Genomic DNA, 24329 nt, shown 5'->3' on the forward strand with positions numbered 1-24329 from the left:
GTCCCCTCTCATTCTTCTGAACTCCAGTGAATACAAGCCCAGTTGATCCATTCTTTCTTGATAGGTCAGTCCCACCATCCCAGGAATCAGTCTGGTGAATCTTCGCTGCACTCCCTCAATAGCAAGAATGTCCTTCCTCAAGTTAGGAGACCAAAACTGTACACAATACTCCAGGTGTGGCCTCACCAAGGCCCTGTACAACTGTAGCAACACCTCCCTGCCCCTGTACTCAAATCCTCTTGCTATGAAGGCCAACATGCCATTTGCTTTCTTAACCGCCTGCTGTACCTGCATGCCAACCTTCAATGACTGATGTACCATGACACCGAGGTCTCGTTGCACCTCCTCTTTTCCTAATCTGTCACCATTCAGATAATAGTCTGTCTCTCTGTTTTTACCACCAAAGTGGATAACCTCACATTTATCCACATTATACTTCATCTGCCATGCATTTGCCCACTCACCTAACCTATCCAAGTCACTCTGCAGCCTCATAGCATCCTCCTCGCAGCTCACACTGCCACCCAACTGAGTGTCATCGCAAATTTGGAGATACTACATTTAATCCCCTCGTCTAAATCATTAATGTACAATGTAAACAGCTGGGGCCCCAGCACAGAACCTTGCGGTACCCCACTAGTCACTGCCTGCCATTCTGAAAAGTACCCATTTACTCCTACTCTTTGCTTCCTGTCTCACAACCAGTTCTCAATCCACGTAAGCACACTACCCCCAATCCCATGTGCTTTAACTTTGCACATTAATCTCTTGTGTGGGACCTTGTCGAAAGCCTTCTGAAAGTCCAAATATACCACATCAACTGGTTCTCCTTTGTCCACTTTACTGGAAACATCCTCAAAAAATTCCAGAAGATTTGTCAAGCATGATTTCCCTTTCACAAATCCATGCTGACTTGGACCTATCATGTCACCATTTTCCAAATGCGCTGCTATGACATCCTTAATAACTGATTCCATCATTTTACCCACTACCAATGTCAGGCTGACCGGTCTATAATTCCCTGTTTTCTCTCTCCCTCCTTTTTTAAAAAGTGGGGTTACATTGGCTACCCTCCACTCGATAGGAACTGATCCAGAGTCAATGGAATGTTGGAAAATGACTGTCAATGCATCCGCTATTTCCGAGGCCACCTCCTTAAGTACTCTGGGATGCAGTCCGTCAGACCCTGAGGATTTATCGGCCTTCAATCCCATCAATTTCCCCAACACAATTTCCCGACGAATAAAGATTTCCCTCAGTTCCTCCTCCTTACTGGACCCTCTGACCCCTTTTATATCCGGAAGGTTGTTGGTGTCCTCCTTAGTGAATACCGAACCAAAGTATTTGTTCAATTGGTCTGCCATTTCTTTGTTCCCCGTTATGACTTACCCTGATTCTGACTGCAGGGGACCTACGTTTGTCTTTACTAACCTTTTTCTCTTTACATACCTATAGAAACTTTTGCAATCCGCCTTAATGTTCCCTGCAAGCTTCTTCTCGTATTCCATTTTCCCTGCCCTAATCAAACCCTTTGTCCTCCTCTGCTGAGTTCTAAATTTCTCCCAGTCCCCGGGTTCGCTGCTATTTCTGGCCAATTTGTATGCCACTTCCTTGGCTTTAATACTATCCCTGATTTCCCTTGATAGCCACGGTTGAGCCACCTTCCATTTTTTATTTTTACACCAGACAGGAATGTATAATTGTTGTAGTTCATCCATGCGGTCTCTAAATGTCTGCCATTGCCCATCCACAGTCAACCCCTTCAGTATCATTCGCCAATCTATCCTAGCCAATTCACGCCTCATACCTTCAAAGTTACCCTTCTTTAAGTTCTGGACTATGGTCTCTGAATTAACTGTTTCATTCTCCATCCTAATGCAGAATTCCACCATATTATGGTCACTCTTCCCCAAGGGTCCTCGCACAATGAGATTGCTAATTAATCCTCTCTCATTACACAACACCCAGTCTAAGATGGCCTCCCCCCTAGTTGGTTCCTCGACATATTGGTCTAGAAAACCATCTCTTATGCACTCCAGGAAATCCTCCTCCACCGTATTGCTTCCAGTTTGGCTCGCCCAATCTATGTGCATATTAAAGTCACCCATTATAACTGCTGCACCTTTATTGCATGCACCCCTAATTTCCTGTTTGATGCCCTCCCCAACATCACAACTACTGTTTGGAGGTCTGTACACAACTCCCACTAATGTTTTTTGCCCTTTGGTGTTCTGCAGCTCTACCCATATAGATTCCACATCATCCAAGCTAATGTCCTTCCTAAATATTGCATTAATCTCCTCTTTAACCAGCAATGCTACCCCACCTCCTTTTCCTTTTATTCTATCCTTCCTGAATGTTGAATACCCCTGGATGTTGAGTTCCCAGCCCTAATCATCCTGGAGCTACGTCTCCGTAATTCCAATCACATCATATTTGTTAACATCTATTTGCACAGTTAATTCATCCACCTTATTGCGGATACTCCTTGCATTAAGACACAAAGCCTACAGGCTTGTTTTTTAACACCCTTTGTCCTTTTAGAAATGTTTCTCTATATTCTTCAGCATCTTTCATCATGTTTGTATTTCCCTTGCTCTTCCTCAAATGCTTTACCTATAATTCTCTGCATTAACTTGTACCTGCTACCAGTCTGCCCATTCCTCTAATCTGTGTTTGCCCTGCTGAAGTCTTTGCAAACCCTAACATTCATTAATCCTAACTCTGTTTCCTGTCTGCAAACAATTTTCTATCCCTGCTGCTACATTTTTATTTATAGCACATGCCTGAACTTTGGTAACTAGCCTTCTTTGAGACCTTGGCAAATGCCTTCTGAAAATTCACAAACACTATACCACATCTATTGTATTCATTATTTATACAGCCACTACTTCAAAAATAATTACATTTGTCAAACATGACTTGCCTTTAACAAAAGTATGCTGGATGTTCTTGATTATCCCATGCATGAGTAAATGCTAACTACTTGATCTTGAATTATGAACTCAAAGAGTTTGTTTTCGACTGATGTTAGACTAACTGGCCTATCGTTTCTTTCCCTCCCCTTTTGAACAGGTGCGTTATGCTGAATAGTTTAAAGTCTAACCACGCAAACTGTTCAGATTCTCTGCTTTCCTCTCTCTGACTTCCTTAAAGAGTCTACAGTGCATGCCAAAATGAGGTAATTTATCTGCACGTTTGCTAATTTTTCAGAAGAAAATCCTATATTATCTCTAAGAATGCTTCCACATACTCCTTTAGCATAACTACATTGTCACTTCCACCACCATTTATAAAATATTTAATATCTCTGCCATCCAGACCTTCCTCCTCCATAACTAATCCCCCTCTCAACCTTGAGCAGGCATACTCTCATTATCTTTTTACATTTAATATGCTTATAAAAGTCTTTAACATTCCTTTTAATATTTCTCGTAATCCGGTTCAGCGTTTCCAACTTCACTTTCCACTTCCACACCACACTTTCAGGAATTTCTTACATATTGCTAGACACAGTTGTATTAGTTTAGCCTTTTATCTTTCAGTTTAGTTTTATGTCTCCATTTATTCACAGAACTCTATCCTTTGAGTAACCTTATTTTGACCATGTAGAGTATTTTGTACTCTATCCACCTCATATTTAAAGGTTCCCCACTGCTAATCTCATCCTGTTTGCTTACTTCTCTCAATGAACTTTGCACTTTTCCAGTCCAGAGTCCTTATCCTCCACTCTTCATTATCCTTTTCTATTTTCACATTGAGCCTAATTATTTTGTGGTCACTATTTCCCAATCTTTCTCTTGCTCCCACATGAGCTATTGGTCCCATTAATTTCGCCGAACTAATTCAAGCAATGATTCCTTCCTTGTTGCACTAAAAACATACTGATCTAGGACACAGTCCTGGATGCATTTTATAAAGCATAATCCATTTTGACCACATGCATTGCCTTTATTCCAGCCTAACTTGCGATAAGTATAATTGCACATCTCTCTGAACGGACTACAGATACCATCCCTCTATCTCACCTCCACTGAGAATTGTACTATTTCTCTTTCTATTAATCAACTTTGTCCATATGGATTCTGTTTCCACCCAAACCCATAGATCATCCTTACTTTCTAGCACTGCGATACAATCCTTTATTAATACTGACACCCCTTTTAGCTCTCTCCATCTCTCCTGATGTGACGAAGAATAATAAGTTCCTAGCCTTGTCCAAACTAAACAACTACTACACCATAACCCTCCATAGTTATTAATGTTTCTTTGTTTCGGATACTCTGTGCTATATACATGTTATATACATGTTATATACATATTACTCAATCCTGACTCCAATTTTTGGGAAAATATTACTTTTAAATTCCTCTTCTGATTTGCAGTACTCATTAATTTTCTTTCTTTCCTTTCCTATATTCATTTTGCTTTCCTCATATTGTTTGACCTCATCATTCTATTAATTTAGATCATTCCCCACTCGACTAATTGCACTCTGAACAATGACACTGGCCCCAGCCTTGTTCTGGTAAAGCTTGTGCACCTTGTTCTGGCCATTCCTGTCTTGTAGCTGGTCCCAATGTTCTGGAACCTTCCCTGAACATCATCTCTCCAGTCATGCATTTGCCTCCATTATCTTGCTATTTCTATACCGATTATAAGTTTAGGCCTGCTTTTACCACCACAAGAGTTTTTGAAAAATGTTTTATCGATCATTTATAGAAACATAGAAAGTATGTGCAGGAGTAGGCCATTTGGCCCTTCGAGCCTGCACTACCATTCAATATGATCATGACTGATCATGCAACTTCAGTACCCCATTCCTGCTTTCTCTCCATACCCCTTGATCCCTTTAGCTGTAAGGGCCACATCTAACTCCCTTTTGAATATATCTAACAAACTGGCCTCAACAACTTTCTGTGGTAGAGAATTCCACAGGTTCACAATTCTCTGAGTGAAGAAGTTTCTCCTCATCTCGGTCCTAAATGGCTTACCCCTTATCCTTAGACTGTGATCTCTGGTTCTGGACTTCCCCAACATCGGGAACATTCTTCCTGCATCTAACCTGTCCAGTCCCGTCAGACTTTTATAACTCCCAGGCCGCATCGCTCCCACTCCCCGCTGCCATCTTGGGTGTCCCGCCCTCATTCCCAGCACGCATTGCTCCCACTTCCCGCCGCCATCTTGGGTGTTCTGCCCTCACTTCCAGCCTGCCCCGCGCCCCCTCCCTTCCACACAATAAAAAGGCGTGAACTCGGTGAGTGACGCCGTTCAATCGATCTTTTATACAAATAAAAACCCTACGAAATAAGGCAAGTTTATTTTTAGTCTCTTTAAAATGTGTTAAAAAAATGTTTAAAATAAATTTTTGTTTTAAATATTTAATTAAATGCCATTTTAATTAATTTTAAATATGTAATGATTTAAAAAAATATTTATTTGAAGTAGAGATGTATTTTTTTGGGTATTCCCATTCATGCTTTATGGGGTTTCTGTACATACGGAATCCCTATAAGCATGAATGGGGATTCCCTTCTTTGATTGGTTGGGCCGGCCCATGTGACCCTGGGGGCGCTTGCCTCTACCCTTGGGTACCCAGAGAGGCCCAGGACCACGAATCTCTGTACCTCCCGGACAACCAGGTGCGCGGGCATTTTATTTGCGATCGGAGGCATTTCCTGCGGGAATCCTCCAATCCGGAAAGTCAGGGCCCAAATGTCACCAGTACCTGTTCATCAGTTCAACACTTTCAGGGGACCTAATCCCTGCTTCATTTTTCCTCTCATCACCCTAATGGATGGTCACCCACTTTGTCCCCCCCCACTCATTCTGACTGCGGGTGACCACATCTGCAGTGTGCATTCTAGACACCGTATATATGTGACAGAGTGTTGCCAGTTATTCTTCAAGTTAAGCGATTTTGAACATGTGTACAGTTGGTGACACTTTTCACACATGTGGTCATGTTGGACACACAAAACCTCCTGCAACTCCCACATCGTGCAGGTACTACACATCACATGCTTCAGCTAGTGGATACTTTAGACCTTATAGTGCATTACACAGATGGAAACTATGAACTGAACAGTGTGTTACGCAGACAGAAATGATACAGTTCATTACATTGCCTGATGAAACTTGAAGAGCAAAAGTTACTATGGGTACCACCTAAAAAAAAAATTCAAATACCAAAATGTTTAACGTTTTTATGATTAATTTTGTTTTGGAGGGAACCAACTGTGAGCACAAGTCTAACTTAAGGGGACTGCCATTATTATGGGTTGTTGGCTAAGAGAAGTTACGAAGACTCACAAAGTGAGAACGTTGGATTAATGAGTGGAGATACAGCCATTATTATTGGGTGCTGAATGAGGAGCTAAATGAATCCAATAGTGCTAGAGAGCTGGATTTATATTAGTGGTGTCATAGGACAGGGGAACGGGATGCTCTGAGTCAAGGAGGGGAGGTGAGACCAAAAATTCAATGTGGGGATAACTAAGCCACGAGTCAGTGATAGGAGGGAAAGGAGATGTCTGTAATTATCGGATGGGGGATAGGAACGACATTGAGAATTGGTGGGACAAGGTATGGTGGGGAAGTGGGGGTAGAATCGACGTCATCAGTTGAAGGGTGCAATGACAGGAATCAGTAGGGATGATACCAACACTAAGTAGGGGAGAGACAGGGGACCAACAGAGGAAAGCAGGAAAAATAAAAACAGCAGGAATTAGCAACCACTTTTTAGTTGAAAGTAAAAATTAACTCCAGCAACTTCTGTGACATTCAAAGTATGGACATTTTGCACTTCACAGACATGGTAAAAGGGAATTTAAGCATGTAAGGTTACTAATAACGTGAGGAGCTTTGGTCAATTTGGCTGCCATTTTCGCAATTTATGGGGGCTTTTCACAATTTGATTTTCAATTCCATAATTTTCTGTTATACATTATCTTCCATCTCATGGATTTTGTAATGCCAACTAATACTAGTTCAAGTCCAATATAGCTATCTTCAGAAATTACTGTAGTGTTTGCCTCTCCAAAAGAAAAATGCACCAATTTGGCATATTTCACAAAATAGATACACACAGAACTGGTCTCTCACACTCAAGACACTAGCACAATGCATACATATTGCGTACACACAAAGCTTAGTCTCACACCTATGCATGATCACTATTTATCTTTCCTAAAACACTCGCTCGTGTTTCCTGGTGTTCATCTCCTAATTCATACTGTGACCAATTTTCTTTTCCTTTTTGTCAGAATCATACCTTTTGTCTGACTGCATGCCTTGGTTTTGTTGGCTGTTGCTGGTCTGTAGATCAGGAATATTTGCAAAGTCATCTTGTTCTGTCAAACCCATAACCAGGGAAAGGACCACCATCCGGCCTTCACTGAAGAAACCCATTCAGATGAACAGGGCAGGGAGAGAGAGGTAGGTAAGAGAGAAAGATTCCAATATACAACAGGTAGAGGTAAAACTCTGGTCTGGACTCAACTGTACCAAATGTGACTAGTTTAGAATTAGGGTTGTGATGTTGATGGAAGATATAGGGAGCAGGAGTTGGAGATAAGTGTGCATGCCATGGAAGGAGAGGGTTGAACGAACAAGTCCCTTTTAGGTCCAGTAGAAAAAGAACATTAATGGTCATAATTGTGCAAGTTCAGATGCATGAAGTGACAAACAAAACTAGCACTTGATTTAAAAACTCATTCATTATTATATAGAATGGATTGATTTGAAAACCTGCATGAGATTGCAAACAAAGAATCTTTCAAATTCTAAGCAAAAAACGTTCTGGTCTCAGCTGGGATTGTAGTAAGGACACTGCAATAGGCCTCAGTACCTTGAGCTAAGGAGGGTTCCCGCTTGATTGTTATCCAACAACTCCTGCTGGAAAATGTGAATGGGTCAATATCAGGCGAGGACAGGATTGGACTCAGCTGTGATGCTCCGCACAGTCGAATAGTCTGTCAAATGGCTTGTTTGTTTAAGTTGCAAAAAAAATAAATTTCATGTTAGAGACAGGTTTTAACTAAAAATAAAGACAATGTATAAAACATTTGGAATGAACAGAATAGGTATAGAATAAAACTGCTCAAATAAATCTTGTTCTTTGACCTCTGATTATTGTCATATGGACACATAAGGTATAGTATTCTTTGGTTTCAGATCTTAACCCCTTTCAAGTTAATCTATTTCCCCCCCACCCTCCAAATATTCTGACTGGCTGTCCAGTCCCACAGGTGTTCGTCACCCACCTTGTCCAGGTGTGATCCTAGATGGCGAGTGGTGGGGGTGTGGGATGCACCGTAGTTAAGTCTGATCCTGTCCCTGCATGCACAGGTTCCAGCACGGTAGAGTACATGAGCATGAACCCAAGATGATTTATCCTCTTGGTAGCCTAAGGATGCTGAGGCAAATTGGAGATCAATAGCTGAGATCAGCCTGGGGATTGAATGCGGGACCTTCCTGATCTGTATGACTCAGTTCCACACTTAGCAGTGCGCTTTCTAACTGAGGTATCAGGGGAGTCCATTTTCAATTAATTTATTTAGAACTTTCTGGGAGTTTTAATTTTTTTTAAACAAAAGTCCAGATAGAAAGCAGGTAATAGATATTACAGGGAAAATTATTCTAGGTGAAAAATCAGAGACCAAATTTAATGTTACAAAAGATTTAAGAAACTCTTTTGCACACTCATTCACAGTTCATCTTGTTCACTGGTTATATAGTGCATGTGAGAAGACAAGAAATAAATGCTACAGATCACACCAGACCACCTCCAGGTGCAGCTGAAAGAGACACATAAAACCAAATCTTACAAAACTCAGAAAAACACGTTTTTGAAAAATTATGCGGATAACAATTCTGTCAACTTTCAAATGAAAGCAAGTTAAAGTGATCGCGAATAAGCTTCAAATCTGGAATTTTGTCATGAAAAATTGGTTGAAAACAGAAGTGAAAAACACGTTAGATATTACTCTTCAGTCCGATCAGGATCATGAGACACTTCCAGAATCGGGCATTAACAGCTTTTCAGGATAAAGCACCAGTAACATTTACCTCTGCGCTGTCAACAACTACTTAATTCTCTGACATTCTTGCATTTTTGTTCTCTTAAAAAGGTTTTCAAGCATTCTCATTCTGCTAGCAGTTCAGGAAAATCAGATAGACCTTCTTCTCTGAGACTGATGCTGCACCGTGCTTAGTTAACACACATCTCCCACTGAATCAACGTTCAAGCCTCTTCTTTTCTGCTCTGATAAGAATGGGCCTTCCTCTTGTGTAAGAAATTCTACTTTACAATCAAGTACTGTACTACGAGATCTCAAGGATTGGCGGTACCAGGTTGCTTAATGATAATAAACCTATGACTGTGGAGTTGTGAATATAGTGCTTTCTCTTTCAAGCTACCTGGTCACACAACAGGTGTGTACAGGAAAAGGGTTGGCATAATATAGAGGACTAGGCTGACTGGACGCAAGTGGACTGGACTTTTCAATTCTACTCACTAATAATAGTTATTGGCCTGTAAAGGAGAATTTGTTACAAAAGTTGAGTTCGCAAACATACCAGAGAACTTCAACCATTTACAAACAGGTCAATCTCAAATAGCTTGAATAAAGCTGGGTAACATGTTCAGACACCATGGACAAAGAGAAACCTTGACTTGATTGACAGGTAAAGAGCTCTTCTTATCAATTTATTCTTTCTACTGCAAGGCATATTTCAATTCAGGTGTTGGGAGGAGGAGGAAAAATTGGTTACAGACTGTAAATTATTAGCCCAAAGGAGTTGTTCTTAAAGTAGGTAAATAAGCATACTGTAATTATTTGCCGTTCCCTTGTTCCATAATGGAACACTTACTCCAACTGAGAATCAGAGTTATTCCGTCTAGTTGGCAAATTAGTGTTTTAGATATTTTCTCCTCTTTCTTAGACTTCCTTGTGCTGCACATTTATGACTGAGAAGATGGTTCAAGGAACACAATCCCAGATTGAACGAGTTATCTTTTCTCTCTCTTAGGCAGTCCCCCGGAGTCGAGGATGACTTGCTTCCACGGTAACATGAGTTCTAAGGTGACTGATGATACCAATGCGGGATCTATTGTGGGGCAGGCGGTGGTTGGAGGGACGGGTGGGTGAGGTGCCTGGGTTGTCGTGCGCTCCATCCGCTGTTTGCACTTGGCTTCCGCGTGCTCCCGGCGAAGAGACTCGAGGTGTTCGGCGCCTTCCCGGAGCTTCTCCTCCACTTTGAGCGGTCTTGGGCCAGGGATTCCCAGGTGTCGGTGGGGATGTTACATTTTTTCAAGGAGGCTTTGAGGATGTCCTTGAAGGGTTTCCTCTGCCCTCCTGGGACTCGCTTGCCGTGTCGGAGCTCGGAGTAGAGAGTAAGGCTTCAAGAGTAAGGCTTCACTATCTAACAGGTGCGTGAAGCCAACTCAGTGCTGGCTATCCCATGATTTTTTTTCACTCCGACAGCTTGCCTCTGCTTCACGCCTCACCAGATCAATACAGTTGAGATCAGGAGTTCAAGTACACGGAAGCATGCTCCTATACTTTGGAGCAATGGTATTGGAAACCTTAATTATTGCACATTAACAACTCAAGTTACTAAAGGACCATCCAACATTTGCATCTTATTTAGAAGGCACAGAGGCTTCTTTTTGTCCCTTTTCAATTCTATAGTGAAGAGTGATGTCATCAAGGTCCAGGTTGCTGATTGGAGCGTGGGCAGGTACACGCGAGAGATTGTAGAGGCACGTGATCGGGGCCCAGGAGAGGCGTGAGTTCGGGGCCCAGAAGAAGCACAGGCCAGCCCACACTGCGATATGTGTGCGCACTAGGTCCGTGCAGCAGAGCAGGTCTCCAGTCGTCTTGGGTAATCCTTGCCACTGGACCAAGACCTAGCTCTGTCAAGCCCGTGTGGTGGCTGGTGTGCAACGGTCACCACACATTAAAAAAATCCACGCACAGGCATCTTCCACCCTTCAAGATTTAGTTCGAGACCTGGAATATTAGGTCCATCATTGAAACACCTGTGAACTTTTTGACGTGGAAGCAAGTCACCCTCGACTCGAGGGACTGCCTATGATGATGATTTTTAAAAATTGGAAATTGATTAATTATTTTTCTCAACCTCTCTTTCTCTCTTCTCCTCTGTGCTGCAGAATACCCTTTACAAATATGATAATTTTGTCCCACAGCTTAGTATTAGTTGAAAAACAAAGTGAATTTCTGCAGGGGTTCTCCATCGCCCACCATAAGTAGAGAGAGAGCTGCAGAAAACCCTGAGAAAAATGGGCTGAGCATTGCTTACACTGTTCTTCTGGCATTTCCTGGCTCTTCCAACAACGTTATGGTGAGTGACTGGGAAAACCTTTGGGGGAATGTCGCCTCCCTCCCCAGAAGCTGCGACTCTGGCTGACATGAGAATCCTCTCATAGTTCACCCAAGCACTGAGTCCAGACAGCGAGTGTCAGAATCGGCATGTCACTCTACAACTAAGCCTAATCCTATCCTTACTCAATGTCTTAGACACACTCACTTGCCAAATTTTCACCTCTCTATCTCAAGAAGTACCGAGGTCAATGGCAGCACTGTTACTGCTGCTCCAGCAGAGATCAACTATCTCACAATGAGAACCAAACCTGTGACCTTCTGATTCATTAATGCAATGGGCAATTTTTAATATTTCAAGAGATCTAATCATCAGAGACTTTATCAAGATCTGCAAGAGTATATGGGAAACAGAAAAATGGCCAGATGAATGGAGAAAGTCAGTGTTTGTACCAACACCCAGGAAAGATAATGGGGCATACATAAATAACTGAACCATAGCATTCATTCCACATAACAGCAAGGTGCTGCTTGAAGCCATCATAAACAGAATCACATGCTAGGCAGAGAAATCTGGCTTTTGGACAGGCCAGGTACGACTCAGTCTTTAACCCAGGGCTGATCTTAGAGAAAGCATGACATTTCCTATCACTCACTGCTTCATAGGATATCAAAGGACATGTACCTCAGCCACAGGAAGCTACAGAACAGAAGCAATATCACAAACGCAATGCAAGACTTCTCAAGATTCTCCTGAATAAATGAAGTGTCATCATCATCACAGGTGGTCCCTCGAACGAGGATGACTTGCTTTCAAACAAGTTCACAGATGTTTCAATGAAGGACCCGATATTCCAATCCTGAACTCCAATTGAGGGGGTGGAAGATGCCTGTGCGTGGATTTTTTTTAACGTGTGGTGAACGTTGTACATCAGGTATCACACGGGCTTGACAGAACTAGGCCTTTATCCAATGGCAAGGGTTAACCAGGACGACTGGAGACCTGCTCTGCTGCACGGACCGAGTGCTCACACATATCGCAGTGTGTAACGTGACACTATCCAACAAAAAAATGCATCCTTTCTATCTGCCTGTTCAATGTGCATTCCAAGATGATTATAACGTTACTCCTCATTTTCAAATAGGAACACAAGAAAGAGAGTTTAATAACCTGAAAAATGCAGGTGCCATTATACTCATAGTTGTAACGAAGAGGGAGTTAAAGCATTACGGGACAGTCTGGTACTTTCTGTAAGCAGCTGTTATGGACTCAAAGTGAAAACACAATTAATTATATTTAGCAAGGGATTAACAGAAGTGGACAAACAAAGAGAGAGTTAGAATTTAGGACAGGACATTCTACTATTTAGGACCCTAGATTACAGAGTACAACTAACGTATAGGTAAAATAAGGTCTAAGGAAAGAGAGCAGTTAACTATGTTCACGACTAATAGATTTAGAAAAGGGACTTAAGCACTGTGTTGGGAGGGGTCAACGAAGCAGTCAAGTTAGTTGATTTCATGGAGATGAGTCAGATAAGGGCTGCAGCATAGATAGGACAGGGAGATGCTGTATGATATCTTGGATTGAGGCTGGATTAGGATAAATATTGCAAAGGGAATGAAGTATAAAAGCAGGGAAGGCTTGCTACACAGCTGTACAGGGTATTGGTGGGGCCACACCTGGAATACTGCATGCAGTTTTGGTTTCCATATTTATACTTGCTTTGGAGGCAGTTCAGAGAAGGTTCACTAGGTTGATTCCGGAGATGAGGGGGTTGACTTATGAGTAAAGGTTGAGTAGGTTGGGCCTCTACTCATTGGAGTTCAGAAGAATGAGAGGTGATCTTATCGAAATGTATGGGATTATGAGGGGGCTTGACAAGGTGGATGCAGAGAGTTTGTTTCCACTGATGGGGGAAGACTAGAACTAGAGGGCATAATCTTAGAATAAGGGGCCGCCCATCTAAAACAGAGATGAGGACGAATTTCTTCTCTGAGAGGGTTGTAAATCTGTGGAATTCGCTGCCTCAGAGAGCTGTGGAAGCTGGGACATTGAATAAATTTATGACAGAAATAGACAGTTTCTTGAGCGATAAGGGGTTATGGGGAGCTGGCGGGGAAGTGAAGCTGAGTCCATGATCAGATCAACCATGATCTTATTGAATGCGGAGCAGGCTCGAGGGGCCAAGTGGCCTACTCCTGTTCCAATTTCTCATGTTCTTATGTAAAACTTGGCAGAGCTCACGCATGGAGGGGGCGAATGGAGCAGGACTTTGAGGTACCTGAGCCTTTATTTTCAGCTTTGAAGATGAGGAAATCCATGAGCTCCTCAACACCTAGTGTTAGAGGTGAAGCTGGATGGGGCATGGGAGAGAGCTCAAAGGAGACAGTTTGTGGCATACAGGTATATCTTGCAGAATGAGGCCAATTCTGAAGGAAATTAGAAGGACTTGCAGTTATATAACGCCTTTCACAACCTCAGGACTTCCCAAAGCGCTTTACAGCCAATGAAGTATAGTCACTGTTGTAATGTCGGAAATAACTATCACATGCCTGAAGCTCTGTTCAGGTGCTAAACATGAACACTGCAAAAGGTGTGTGCAGAAAGGTTGGTATTGTTGGAGATGTGGGGAGTCCCATTAACCACACAAAGCAGAATAATGAATAATTGTGTGACAGGCTAGGCACTGTGACATTTCAAGTTGAAGAAACAAAACCCGGTACTAGGTGACATTTAGCCAGAAGGGAGGGAGACAAGCAGAAAGACAATCATGCTGGGAAATAGAAAATGTCCAAAACCCAGAGGAAGAAGAAGAAAAACATGGCTAGGTGGTATAAGGAACTCGATACCAGACGAGCAGTAGCTATAGCACATGAGAAACTATACCGATACAAAGTTGTGCCTGTGGCCATATAACTGTAAACATGGTAACCGCGAAGAAGTAAAGGACATTCTGAAACTTTTAAAAGTTTGGATTTAATTGGTGTCTTTCACATCCTCGGGACATCACAAAAGTGCTAGACCATCATTTAATTACTTTTAAAGTATTGTCACTGATGGCAAACTCAGTAGCCAAGTTGTGCACAGCAAGGTCCCACAAACAGTAAATGAGATGAATGGCTAGTTAATCAATTTTTGATGGTATTGGTTGAGGGAGAAATATTGCCCAGGATACTCCATGTTCTGCTTCAAGAAATGCAACAGCATCTTTTATATCCATTTGGGACAGGCAGACAAGGCCTTGCTCTCGTGTCTCATCACAAAGACAGCACCCCCAATAGTGCAGCACTCCCCTACTGAAATGTCAGCCAGGATTATATGCTCATGTCCATAGTGGATTTGGAACCCACAAACATTCTGATTTAGAAGCGGGAATGGAGCCAGATGATACAAGTTGACAGTAAAATAGATGAGTAGTCATTAACAAGCCATTGTGGAAGATGAAGGAAACCTACAATTTTATCATCCTTGTCGAAAGCAACAATCTCCCCCATTGAGTTGTTTCTTGATCTCCTTCACACCTGGTAACTTTGCCTGGTAACTTATTCTGCAGAGAAAATTTTGGGAGCTGAAACAGCAAGTGTTGTCTGAAGGGGGCATCACAGCCAAGCTGAAATTCCACACTCACACATTTTCTAGCAATGAGTAGGATCACTGGATAACAATCAGGAGTAGGCAACTCCCTCCAACACAGGCCTGGTCCGACCAAGTGTACAGTCAGGAAATAATAGCTGGTCTGTATGGCTAGGTTATGATCAGCCATTCTAACTGAGCCATAAGAGGAGCTCGAGAACAACTTGCTTAATTTTTTATCATTTTAAAATCTGGAATCATTTTTGTTGCCCTATCTTTAGTGTCTCACAGGTAAAATAATTCCTTTGCATAGCATGAACACAAGAACATAAGATATAGGAGCAGGAGTAAACCATACTGCCCCTCGAGCCTGCTTCACCATTCAATAAGATCATGGCTGATCATCTACCTCAACTCCCTATCTCCATGTCCCTTAATGTCCAAAAATCTATACTCAACAACTGAGCATTCACAGGCCTCTGGGGTATAGAATTCCAAAGATTCACAACTCTGAGCAAAGAAATTTCTTCTCATCAGTCCTAAATGACTGATTGCTTATCCTGAGACTATGACCCCTAGTTCTGGACTCTCCAGCCAGGGGAAACATCCTCTCCGCATCTATCCTGTCAAGCCCTCTAAGAATTTTATACATTTTAAAAGATCACCTCTCATTCTTCTAAATTCCAAAGATCATAGGCCTATTCTACTCAATCTCTCCTCATAGTACGATCCTCTCAAGAACATAAGAAATAGGAGCAGGAGAAGACCATACGGCCCCTCAAGTCTGCTCCGCCATTTAATACGATCATGGCTGATCCGATCATGGACTCAGGTTCACTTCCCTGCCCGCTCCCCATAACCCCTTATTTCCTTATCGTTTAAGAAACTGTCTATTTCTGTCTTAAATTTATTCAATGTCCCAGCTTCCACAGCTCTCTGAGGCAGCGAATTCCACAGATTTACAACCCTCAGAGAAGAAATTTCTCCTCATCTCAATCTTACTCTAAGATTATGCCCTCTAGTTATAGTCTCCCCATGCCAGGAATCGATCTCGTGAAGCCTCATTGCACCCCCTTCAAGGCAAGCATATTGTTCCTTAAGTAAGGAGACTAAAACTGTACACTGTGCTCCAAGTGTGGGTCTCAACAAATCCCTATATAATTGCAGCAAGACTTCCTTACTCTTGTGCAACCCCCTTGCAATAAAAGCTAACATACCATTTGCTTTACTAATTGCTTGCTGTACCTGCACGTTAACTTTCTGTGATCATGTACAAGGACACCCAAATCCCCCTGAATATCAACATTTATTGGTCTCTCACCTTTAAAAGTATTCTGCTTTTCTATTCTTATATAAGGGCACAATTAAATCAAAGTGTCAACGTTTAGAGAAAGTTTCATGCCAAGGAGGCTCATTGATAGTTTAATCAGTTGCAAGCCTGAGAGAGATTTGATGCAGTCTTACTAATACAATAGAAGAAATACTGCTGCTCAGAAGAACAGAGAAGCTAGGTATTAGAATGTAAATGGTCTGATTACAATTTGTGATGGTTTAAAAATTACACTTTCAGTATTTTTATTTTTCTGCAGAAAGTTCATGCATTCAGAAAAAAGAACAATTCTGGGTATTTAAGCCGCCTTCACATGCTTTGTAATCCAATGTTCCTTTAAACCTGTCAACTCAGTCAGGGTTCTCTAAATAGAATGCAGCACATCGTCCTGAATAGGTAACTGGACAAAATCGAACATCCAGGTTCCAGGTTTATTTACAGCATAACAGAAAAGCATACATTAAACACACTCATTGAACCATGAACAGGTTCCAGCACAGTCTCATTATGGATTCAGGGAGTGGTCAGAATTTAACCTCAAATGGCCTCTTCTGTGAAAGGATACAATCTCAAATCGTAGGTGGTTGATTTATTCTGACAGTCTGTTCCATTGACTACTTCCACCTCAAACTGTGGGATCCAGCAGCTGTCAAAAGCTGAACTGTCTGTTCTACGGCATACCTTCATCGTAAACAGTGGTCAAAATCGACTTGCATGGTCTCTTTTTGAATACTCCATCTCAAATTTTTGATTCACAATACTTATTTCAGCACACTCCCCTAACTCCACACAGCATATTCAAGCAGTGTTTTGGAAGTAGACTTAGCATCTCCTCATGGCTTGTCCATGAAATATTTTCCTTAGCTAACTTTTGGATGACACCTTAAATGTGAAAAAATGGTTTTGCTCAATTGGCCCTCATTCTCTCAGTTATAAGGGGAAATATCTACACACCTACCAGTGCTTTTCAGTCACCCATGTTACACTGCTGGTTCAAGGCAATCTGGGAGTGGTCATGTTACATATTTTGGGTAGAAGCTGTCATTCCATAACTTCTTCATGCCCCACTCTTGATGTAGTGACTCAGGAATATTTCTATCAACAAGTAGAGTAACATGGTGATTGTCCCGATAAAAAATTGTTAGAATCAACAATCACTGCACTCTGGAATGGTTTCTACAGATTGGAATAGGCTAATGTAGTTCCCATTTTTAAAAAGGTGACAAGACAGACCCGGCCCATCAGTTTAATATCAATAATAGGTAAGATGCTTGAAGAAATCATAAGGGATGCAACATATGAACACTTGGATAGGGAGGGACATATTAGGGACACCCAACACGGGTTCATTAAAAAAAAAGTCATGTCTCACAAATCTAATTGTATTTTTTGAAAAAGTTACAAAGTTGGTGGATGAGGGAAGCTCAGTAGACATTGTCTACTTAGATTTCCAAAAACCTATTGACGAGGTACCGCACGAGAGGCTTCTCTATAAGATTGGAGTCTCTGGTATTAGTGAAAATATATTGAGTTGGATTCAGAACTGGCTGGCAGGACGCAGGCAACGAGTAGTTATAGATGGATTTGGATCTGTTTGGAGATCGGTCACCAGCGGTGTCCCACAGGGATCAGTGTTGGGACCATTGCTTTTTATTATTTTTATTAATTATCTGGATTTTGGGGATGGGGGCACAATTTATAGATGATACCAAGATCTGTGCGAGTGTTAGAACTGTAGCAGATGCTCGTCTGCTTCAGGCAGATCTTAATGAGTTGGGTGATTAGACTCAAGACTGGAAAATGATGTATAACTAAGATAAGTGCAGTGTTATGCATGTGGGCAGGGCAAATGCTCAACATGCCCTCCAGGAAAGGCATTAAAGATAGTGGAGATAGAAAGAGATTTGGACATTCCAGTGCATACATCCTTAAAGGTACATAGAACAATTGGGTATAAGACGAGGCATACTGCTTTGTCCTTGTACAAGGCCTTAGTCGGGTAGCATTTGGAATACTGTGTCCAGTTTTCGTCTCCTCACATGGTGGGTGAGATTGAGGCTCTGGAAAGAGTGCAGAAGAGGGCCAATCAACTAATTCCAAGTCTTATCAAGATCAGCTAAAAGAGTTGGGACTCTATACATTAGAGCAGCGTAGACTTAGGGGGTATCTGATTGAAACATAGAAACATAGAAAATAGGTGCAGGAGCAGGCCATTCGGCCCTTCGAGCCTGCATCACCATTCAACTTCAATACTCCAGCCTTCTCTCCATACCCCCTGATCCCTTTAGCCGTAAGGGCCACATCTAACTCCCTTTTGAATATATCCAACAAACTGGACTCAACAACTTTCTGTGGTAGAGAATTCCACAGGTTCACAATTCTCTAGGTGAAAAAGTTTCTCTTCATCTCGGTCCTAAATGGCTTACCCTTATCCTTAGACTGTGACCCTTGGTTCTGGACTTCCCTAACATCGGGAACATTCTTCCTGCATCTAACCTGTCCAGTCCTGTCAGAATTTTATATGTTTCTATGAGATCCCCTCTCATGCTTCTAAATTCCAGTGACTATAAGCCTAGTCGATCCAGTCTTTCTTCATATGTCAGTCCTGCCATCCCGGGAATCAGTCTGGTGAACCTTCACTGCACTCCCTCAATAGCAAGAATGTCCTTCCTCAGATTAGGAGAACAAAACGGCATACAATACTCAAGGTGTGGTATCAGCAAGGCCCTGTACAACTGCAGTAAGACCTCCCTGCTCCTATACTCAAATCCTCTCGCTATGAAGGCCAACATGCCATTTGCTTTCTTGACTGCCTGCTGTACCTGCATGCCTACTTTCAATGACTGATGTACCATGACACCCAGGTCTCGTTGCACCTCCCCTTTTACTAATCTGTCACCATTCAGGTAATAATCTGCCTTCCTGTTTATGCCACCAAAGTGGATAACCTCATATTTATCCACATTATACTGCATCTGCCATGCATTTGCCCACTCACCTAACCTGTGCAAGTCATCCTGCAGCCTCTTAGCATCTTCCTCACAGCTCACACTGCCACCCAGCTTAGTGTCATCTGCAAACTTGGAGATATTACATTCAATTCCTTCGTCTAAATCATTAATATATATTGTAAGTAGCTGGGGTCCCAGCACTAAACCTTGCGGTATCCCACTAGTCAATGCCTGCCATTCTGAAAAGGATCCGTTTATTCCCACTCTTTGCTTCCTGTCTGCCAACCAGTTCTCTATCCACATGAATACATTACCCCCAATACCCATGGGCCTTAATTTTGCACACTAATCTCTTGTGTGGGACCTTGTCAAAAGCCTTTTGAATGTCAAATACACCACATCCACTGGTTCTCCTTTATCCACTCTGCTTGTTACATCCTCAAAAAATTCTAGAAGAGCTGTCAAGCATAATTTTTCTTTCATAAATCCACGTTGACTTGGATCGATCCTGTCACTGCTTTCCAAATGCGCTGCTATTACATCTTTAATAATTGATTCCAGCATTTTCCCCATCACCGATGTCAGGCTAACCGGTCTATAATTCTCTGATATTGTGGCTTATAAGATAATGAAATGAATAGACAGTGTTGCAACTGACAGTTATTTCAATTGGATAAGTTAGGCAGGACCAAGGGTCACAAATTTAAGTTGTATAAGGCTAGATCTAGGTTAGATATCAGGAGGTGGTTCTTTTCTCTGAGAATAGTAGACCTTTGGAACAAGCTACCGTTACATGTGGTGGATGCAGACTCGCTGAATTCCTTTAGGCAAAAGCTGAATTTGTTTCTGGCTGTCGCGGAGGTCACCTCTTACAGAAGGTAGGTACTGCAGGGAATTTAATGGCCAGCGTGATTGCCTGGACTAGTTTCGATCGTCTAGATGGATGGGAGAGGAATTTCCCAGATTTTTTTCCCCAAATTGGCCTGGGTTTTTAAAATCTTTTTTTTTGCCTCTCCCAGGAGATCACATGGTATCGGGTGGGGTGGAGCGTGTATATGGTGTGATACATAGGGTATCGCGATTATGTGGGACAGGCTCAATGGACCAGATGGTCTTTACCTGTCCGTCATTGTTTGTATGTTCATTGTAAGAGCAGAAATTTCTCTTAAAAATAATGTCAAGAGATACAAGTTCTGCCTGTTAAAGTGATGTTCTTGTCTTTGCAAAATCAATAGGATATCATTGTACTACGTGTTGGTGAATGGTGAAACATATCAAGATCATTGGTGATCATCACTGCACAGAGTATTGTGCTCTTCGATGTATACTATTTTAAGAAGTTCTCTCTTTTCTCAAAGATGTTTTTCTTCCACTGATCTCTTCAAAACTTTCACTCTTTGCTGAGGTCTAAATTCATGGGTTCCAGTCACTCTCTGGTAGTTCACCCAAGTGACCATTATGCCATATCCATATGTGCACTTTGGCTATAATTGGCGGCAGTTAATTTAGCCAAAGGTACATCACATGATCCTATCCTCACCAGATATCACACATACTTTCCAGCAAAGATTTTTGGATGGAAAATTGTTGGAGTGAGAGCCCTGGCCAAGTTCACACCTCTTTAACACAACATCAATTAACTCAGCACAGATTGAACCTGGGCTCTTAATGCTCCATATGACTCAGCTGCTCACTGGATAAAATCTGACCTATTGGGAGAGCATTTTTCAAACGTTAAAAAAACCAGACGTGCTGCAGGTTAAAGTTCTCCAGCACCCAAAGCGGAGGCTATAAAAGCAAGTTCCTCAATGAGCTGTTGCAGGGTAATCCAGTTGCTGGATTAGCCATGAAAACTCCTTCAAAAAGTTGATGATAAATTTGAATTGTGCTGTTTCCAAGGCCTGGAATTTATAAAATACTGGGCAGGCTCCGGCAACCTAAAAATGACATCCGTGGATTAAAAACCATAAATACACAGATCAGTCGGCAACGGAAAGTGAAGCATAGGTTAATCTTTCAGGTGGATCACCACACCGAAACAAGTACACCTGAACTATTAACCGGTCTTCCTCGTTCAGATGCTATTGACATTTCAATGTACTTCTGATATTTTCAGTTTTAGTCGCATTCATAATGGAAATAATACGGGCAGTTTTGAGATCTTTACATACAAGTCCACGTCCAGGAAAGTTGGGCAGGAAGATTTGGTACAATGGAATTGAGGCCTGAATCACGAGTTGATGACTAGCTATGGGCAATACACTCATAATAGGAGCTTAGTGTGGTCTCAGATTCTGACAAATAGCCCACAATAGTATTCTCTAAGACAGGGCATGTTTATTACTTGGAATTCACTGCCGGTACAAGATGGCAGGGAAATGCATTATCCAAAGAAAATGAGAAAAAAGCTAAAGTAATCAGGAGTAAAGATAAGCTGGACTAGTTTTGATCGCCTGGATGGGTCGGAGAGGAATTTTCCCAGATTTTTTTTCTCCCTATATTGGCCCGGGTTTTTATCTGGTTTTTGCTTCTCCTAGGAGATCACATGGCTCCGGTAGAATGTTTCAGTGTAAGGGGTCTCGCAGTTGTGTGAGGCGGACTGGTTGGGCTGGGTGCTCTTTGCCTTTCCGTTATTGTTCATAGGTTTATATGTAACCTTCAGGGCTGCTAACTGAGGGCCGTGCGGCTTTGTCGGCCGGCGCGGACACAATGGGCCGAAATGGCCTCCTTCTGCGCTGTAAATGTCTATGTTTCTATGTCTCTAAGCATTAATTAATCTAACTGGTGACATTGAAATTGAATCTGTTCGATCAAGTTGCAACTATTATCGATAAGGAAAGTTCTTGTATTAGGCTTCTACTGAGGGAGACATTCATTGTCATTCTAATATCGGGTAATATAGATCTGGAACTTAAGAAATGATGAATGCTGTGCTGAGAATATTAGCAACAACTGGGTTGCCCAAGAATTCATTATTTTTACACTTCTTCCATTACAAGAGTGTCGGAAAGTTTCATGCTGCTTGAACAAATTATTTTTGAAGAAAGGAATTTTATGGAGCGTGGAAGAATGGAGACCAGCCAGGAGAGCATTAGAGTAGTCAAGTCTAACAATTATGGCAAAGGCATCAATAAGCGTGTTCAACTGCAAATGGGCTAAGCAGTGGACAAAAACAGGTAATGTTACAGAAGTGGAAGTCATTGGTCTTTGTGATGAAGAGAATATGGACCAGAAGTTCAGCAACAGGATCAAACAGGATGCCACAGTTTCAAACAGTCTAGTTCAGCCCAAGACAATGGCCAAGAGTCGTTGACGATGGCATGGAATATGTGTCCGGGGGATGGGGGTGGGTGGGAAATCAAGATGATGGCTTCAGTCTTTCCAGTGTTTAGCTGGAGATCAGAGATGCAAGGAGCCTTCTTTCCGCCGTTACCTCTCAAACCCAAAGTAATAGCCCTGAAATTGTGATGTCTGTGACGGCGAAAAATGCCCCGCAAGTTCTGAATTTTCACAAGCGCAAAGTCTGGAACTTGTGGCTCATCAATGGATGTGTTGACAGGCCATCCGCGGGTGATCCGAAAAAACAATCGCTGGTGCAGAGTTGGGCTATTTGTCCAGCGTCTGGCCAGCAAATATCCACGTAGGTCCAGGCAAAGAGCCTGTTTGCATCAGCGTAAAGAGATATATCTAAGGCTTAAATTAAATATTTACATATCCAAAATTATATACACACACTTAATTAAATGAGCTTATGCACATATTAGTCCAGATTACAGTTTTAATGATGTGTGAAATTAGCAAAAAAAAATTTTTTTTATTGAGTTTGGTGGAATGAAGTTAATTATGATTAAAATTAAAATGTTATTATATTATTTTTACATTTTGGGATTCCATTGCATATCATTAGGAGATTCCCTTTGTAAACGATTGCAATGGACTTCTCCTTTGTCATTGGACGACAGGACCCACATGATCATAGGTACATTTCCGAACAGCGTGCGCCCTGGGATCCGTGGGCTATTACGTTGCCCTGCGCCGCGAAGCCCGAGACCACAACTTGTTACAGCTGAGTCTGTAACGTTTTGCAGCAATTGGGCGCCAGCAGGTAATTTTGTAATAAATTGCTCACCGATGCTCAGTTTGGGTTCCGCCAGGACCACTCAGCTCCAGATCTCATTACAGCCTTGGTCCAAACATGGACAAAAGAGCTTAATTCCAGAGGTGAGATGGGAGTGACTGACTGTCCTTGACATTAAGGCAGCATTTGACCAAGTGTGGCATCAAGGAGACCCAGTAAAATTGAAGTCAGTGGGAATCAGGGGGAAAACTCTCCACTGGCTGGAGTCATATCTAGCACAAAGTAAGATGGTTGTGGTAGTTGAAGGTCAATCATCTCAGCCCCAGGACATCGCTGCAGGAGTTCCTCGGGGCAGTGTCCAAGGCCCAACCATCTTCAGCTGCTTCATCAATGACCTTGCTTCCATAATTCAGAACTGGGGATGTTCGCTTATGATTGCACAGTGTTCAGTTCTATTTGCAACTCCTCAGATAATGAAGCAGTCCATGCCCACATGCAGCAACATTCAGGCTTGGGCTGCATCCCAGAGTACTTAAGGAAGTGGCCATAGAAATAGTGGATGCATTGGTCATCATTTTCCAACAGTCTATCAACTCTGGATCAGTTCCTACGGACAAGAGGGTAGCTAATGTAACACCACTTTCTAAAAAAGGAGGGAGAGAAAACGGGTAATTATAGAACAGTTAGCCTGACATCAGTAGTGGGGAAAATGTTGGTATCAATTATTAAAGATGAAATAGCAGCGCATTGGAACGCAATGACAGGATCGGTCCAAGTCAGCATGGATTTATGAAAGGGAAATTATGCTTGACAAATCTTCTGGAATTTTTTGAGGATGTAACTAGTAGAGTGGACAAGGGAGAACCAGTGGATATGGTGTATTTGGACTTTCAAAAGGCTTTTGACAAGGTCCCGCACAAGAGATTAGTGTGCAAAATCAAAGCACATGGTATTGGGGGTAATGTACTGACGTGGATAGAGAACTGGTTGGCAGACAGGAAGCAGAGAGTCGGGATAAATGGGTCCTTTTCAGAATGGCAGGCAATGA

At 42.1% G+C, this 24329-nt stretch overlaps 1 protein-coding gene across 1 annotated transcript in view; it reads right to left on the minus strand.

Annotated features, from left to right (window-relative positions):
• LOC139279656 (synaptotagmin-7-like) overlaps positions 1–24329 on the minus strand; it is a 287107-nt gene that overhangs the window by 215566 nt on the left and 47212 nt on the right. Inside the window, exon 6 of the mRNA XM_070898762.1 lies at positions 7274–7396. Within this exon, the coding sequence (XP_070754863.1) occupies positions 7274–7396 (123 nt within the window). The remainder of the gene's footprint in view (positions 1–7273; positions 7397–24329) is intronic.

The sequence above is a fragment of the Pristiophorus japonicus genome, chromosome 14 (genome assembly GCF_044704955.1).
Source record: "Pristiophorus japonicus isolate sPriJap1 chromosome 14, sPriJap1.hap1, whole genome shotgun sequence".
NCBI lineage: Eukaryota > Metazoa > Chordata > Chondrichthyes > Pristiophoridae > Pristiophorus > Pristiophorus japonicus.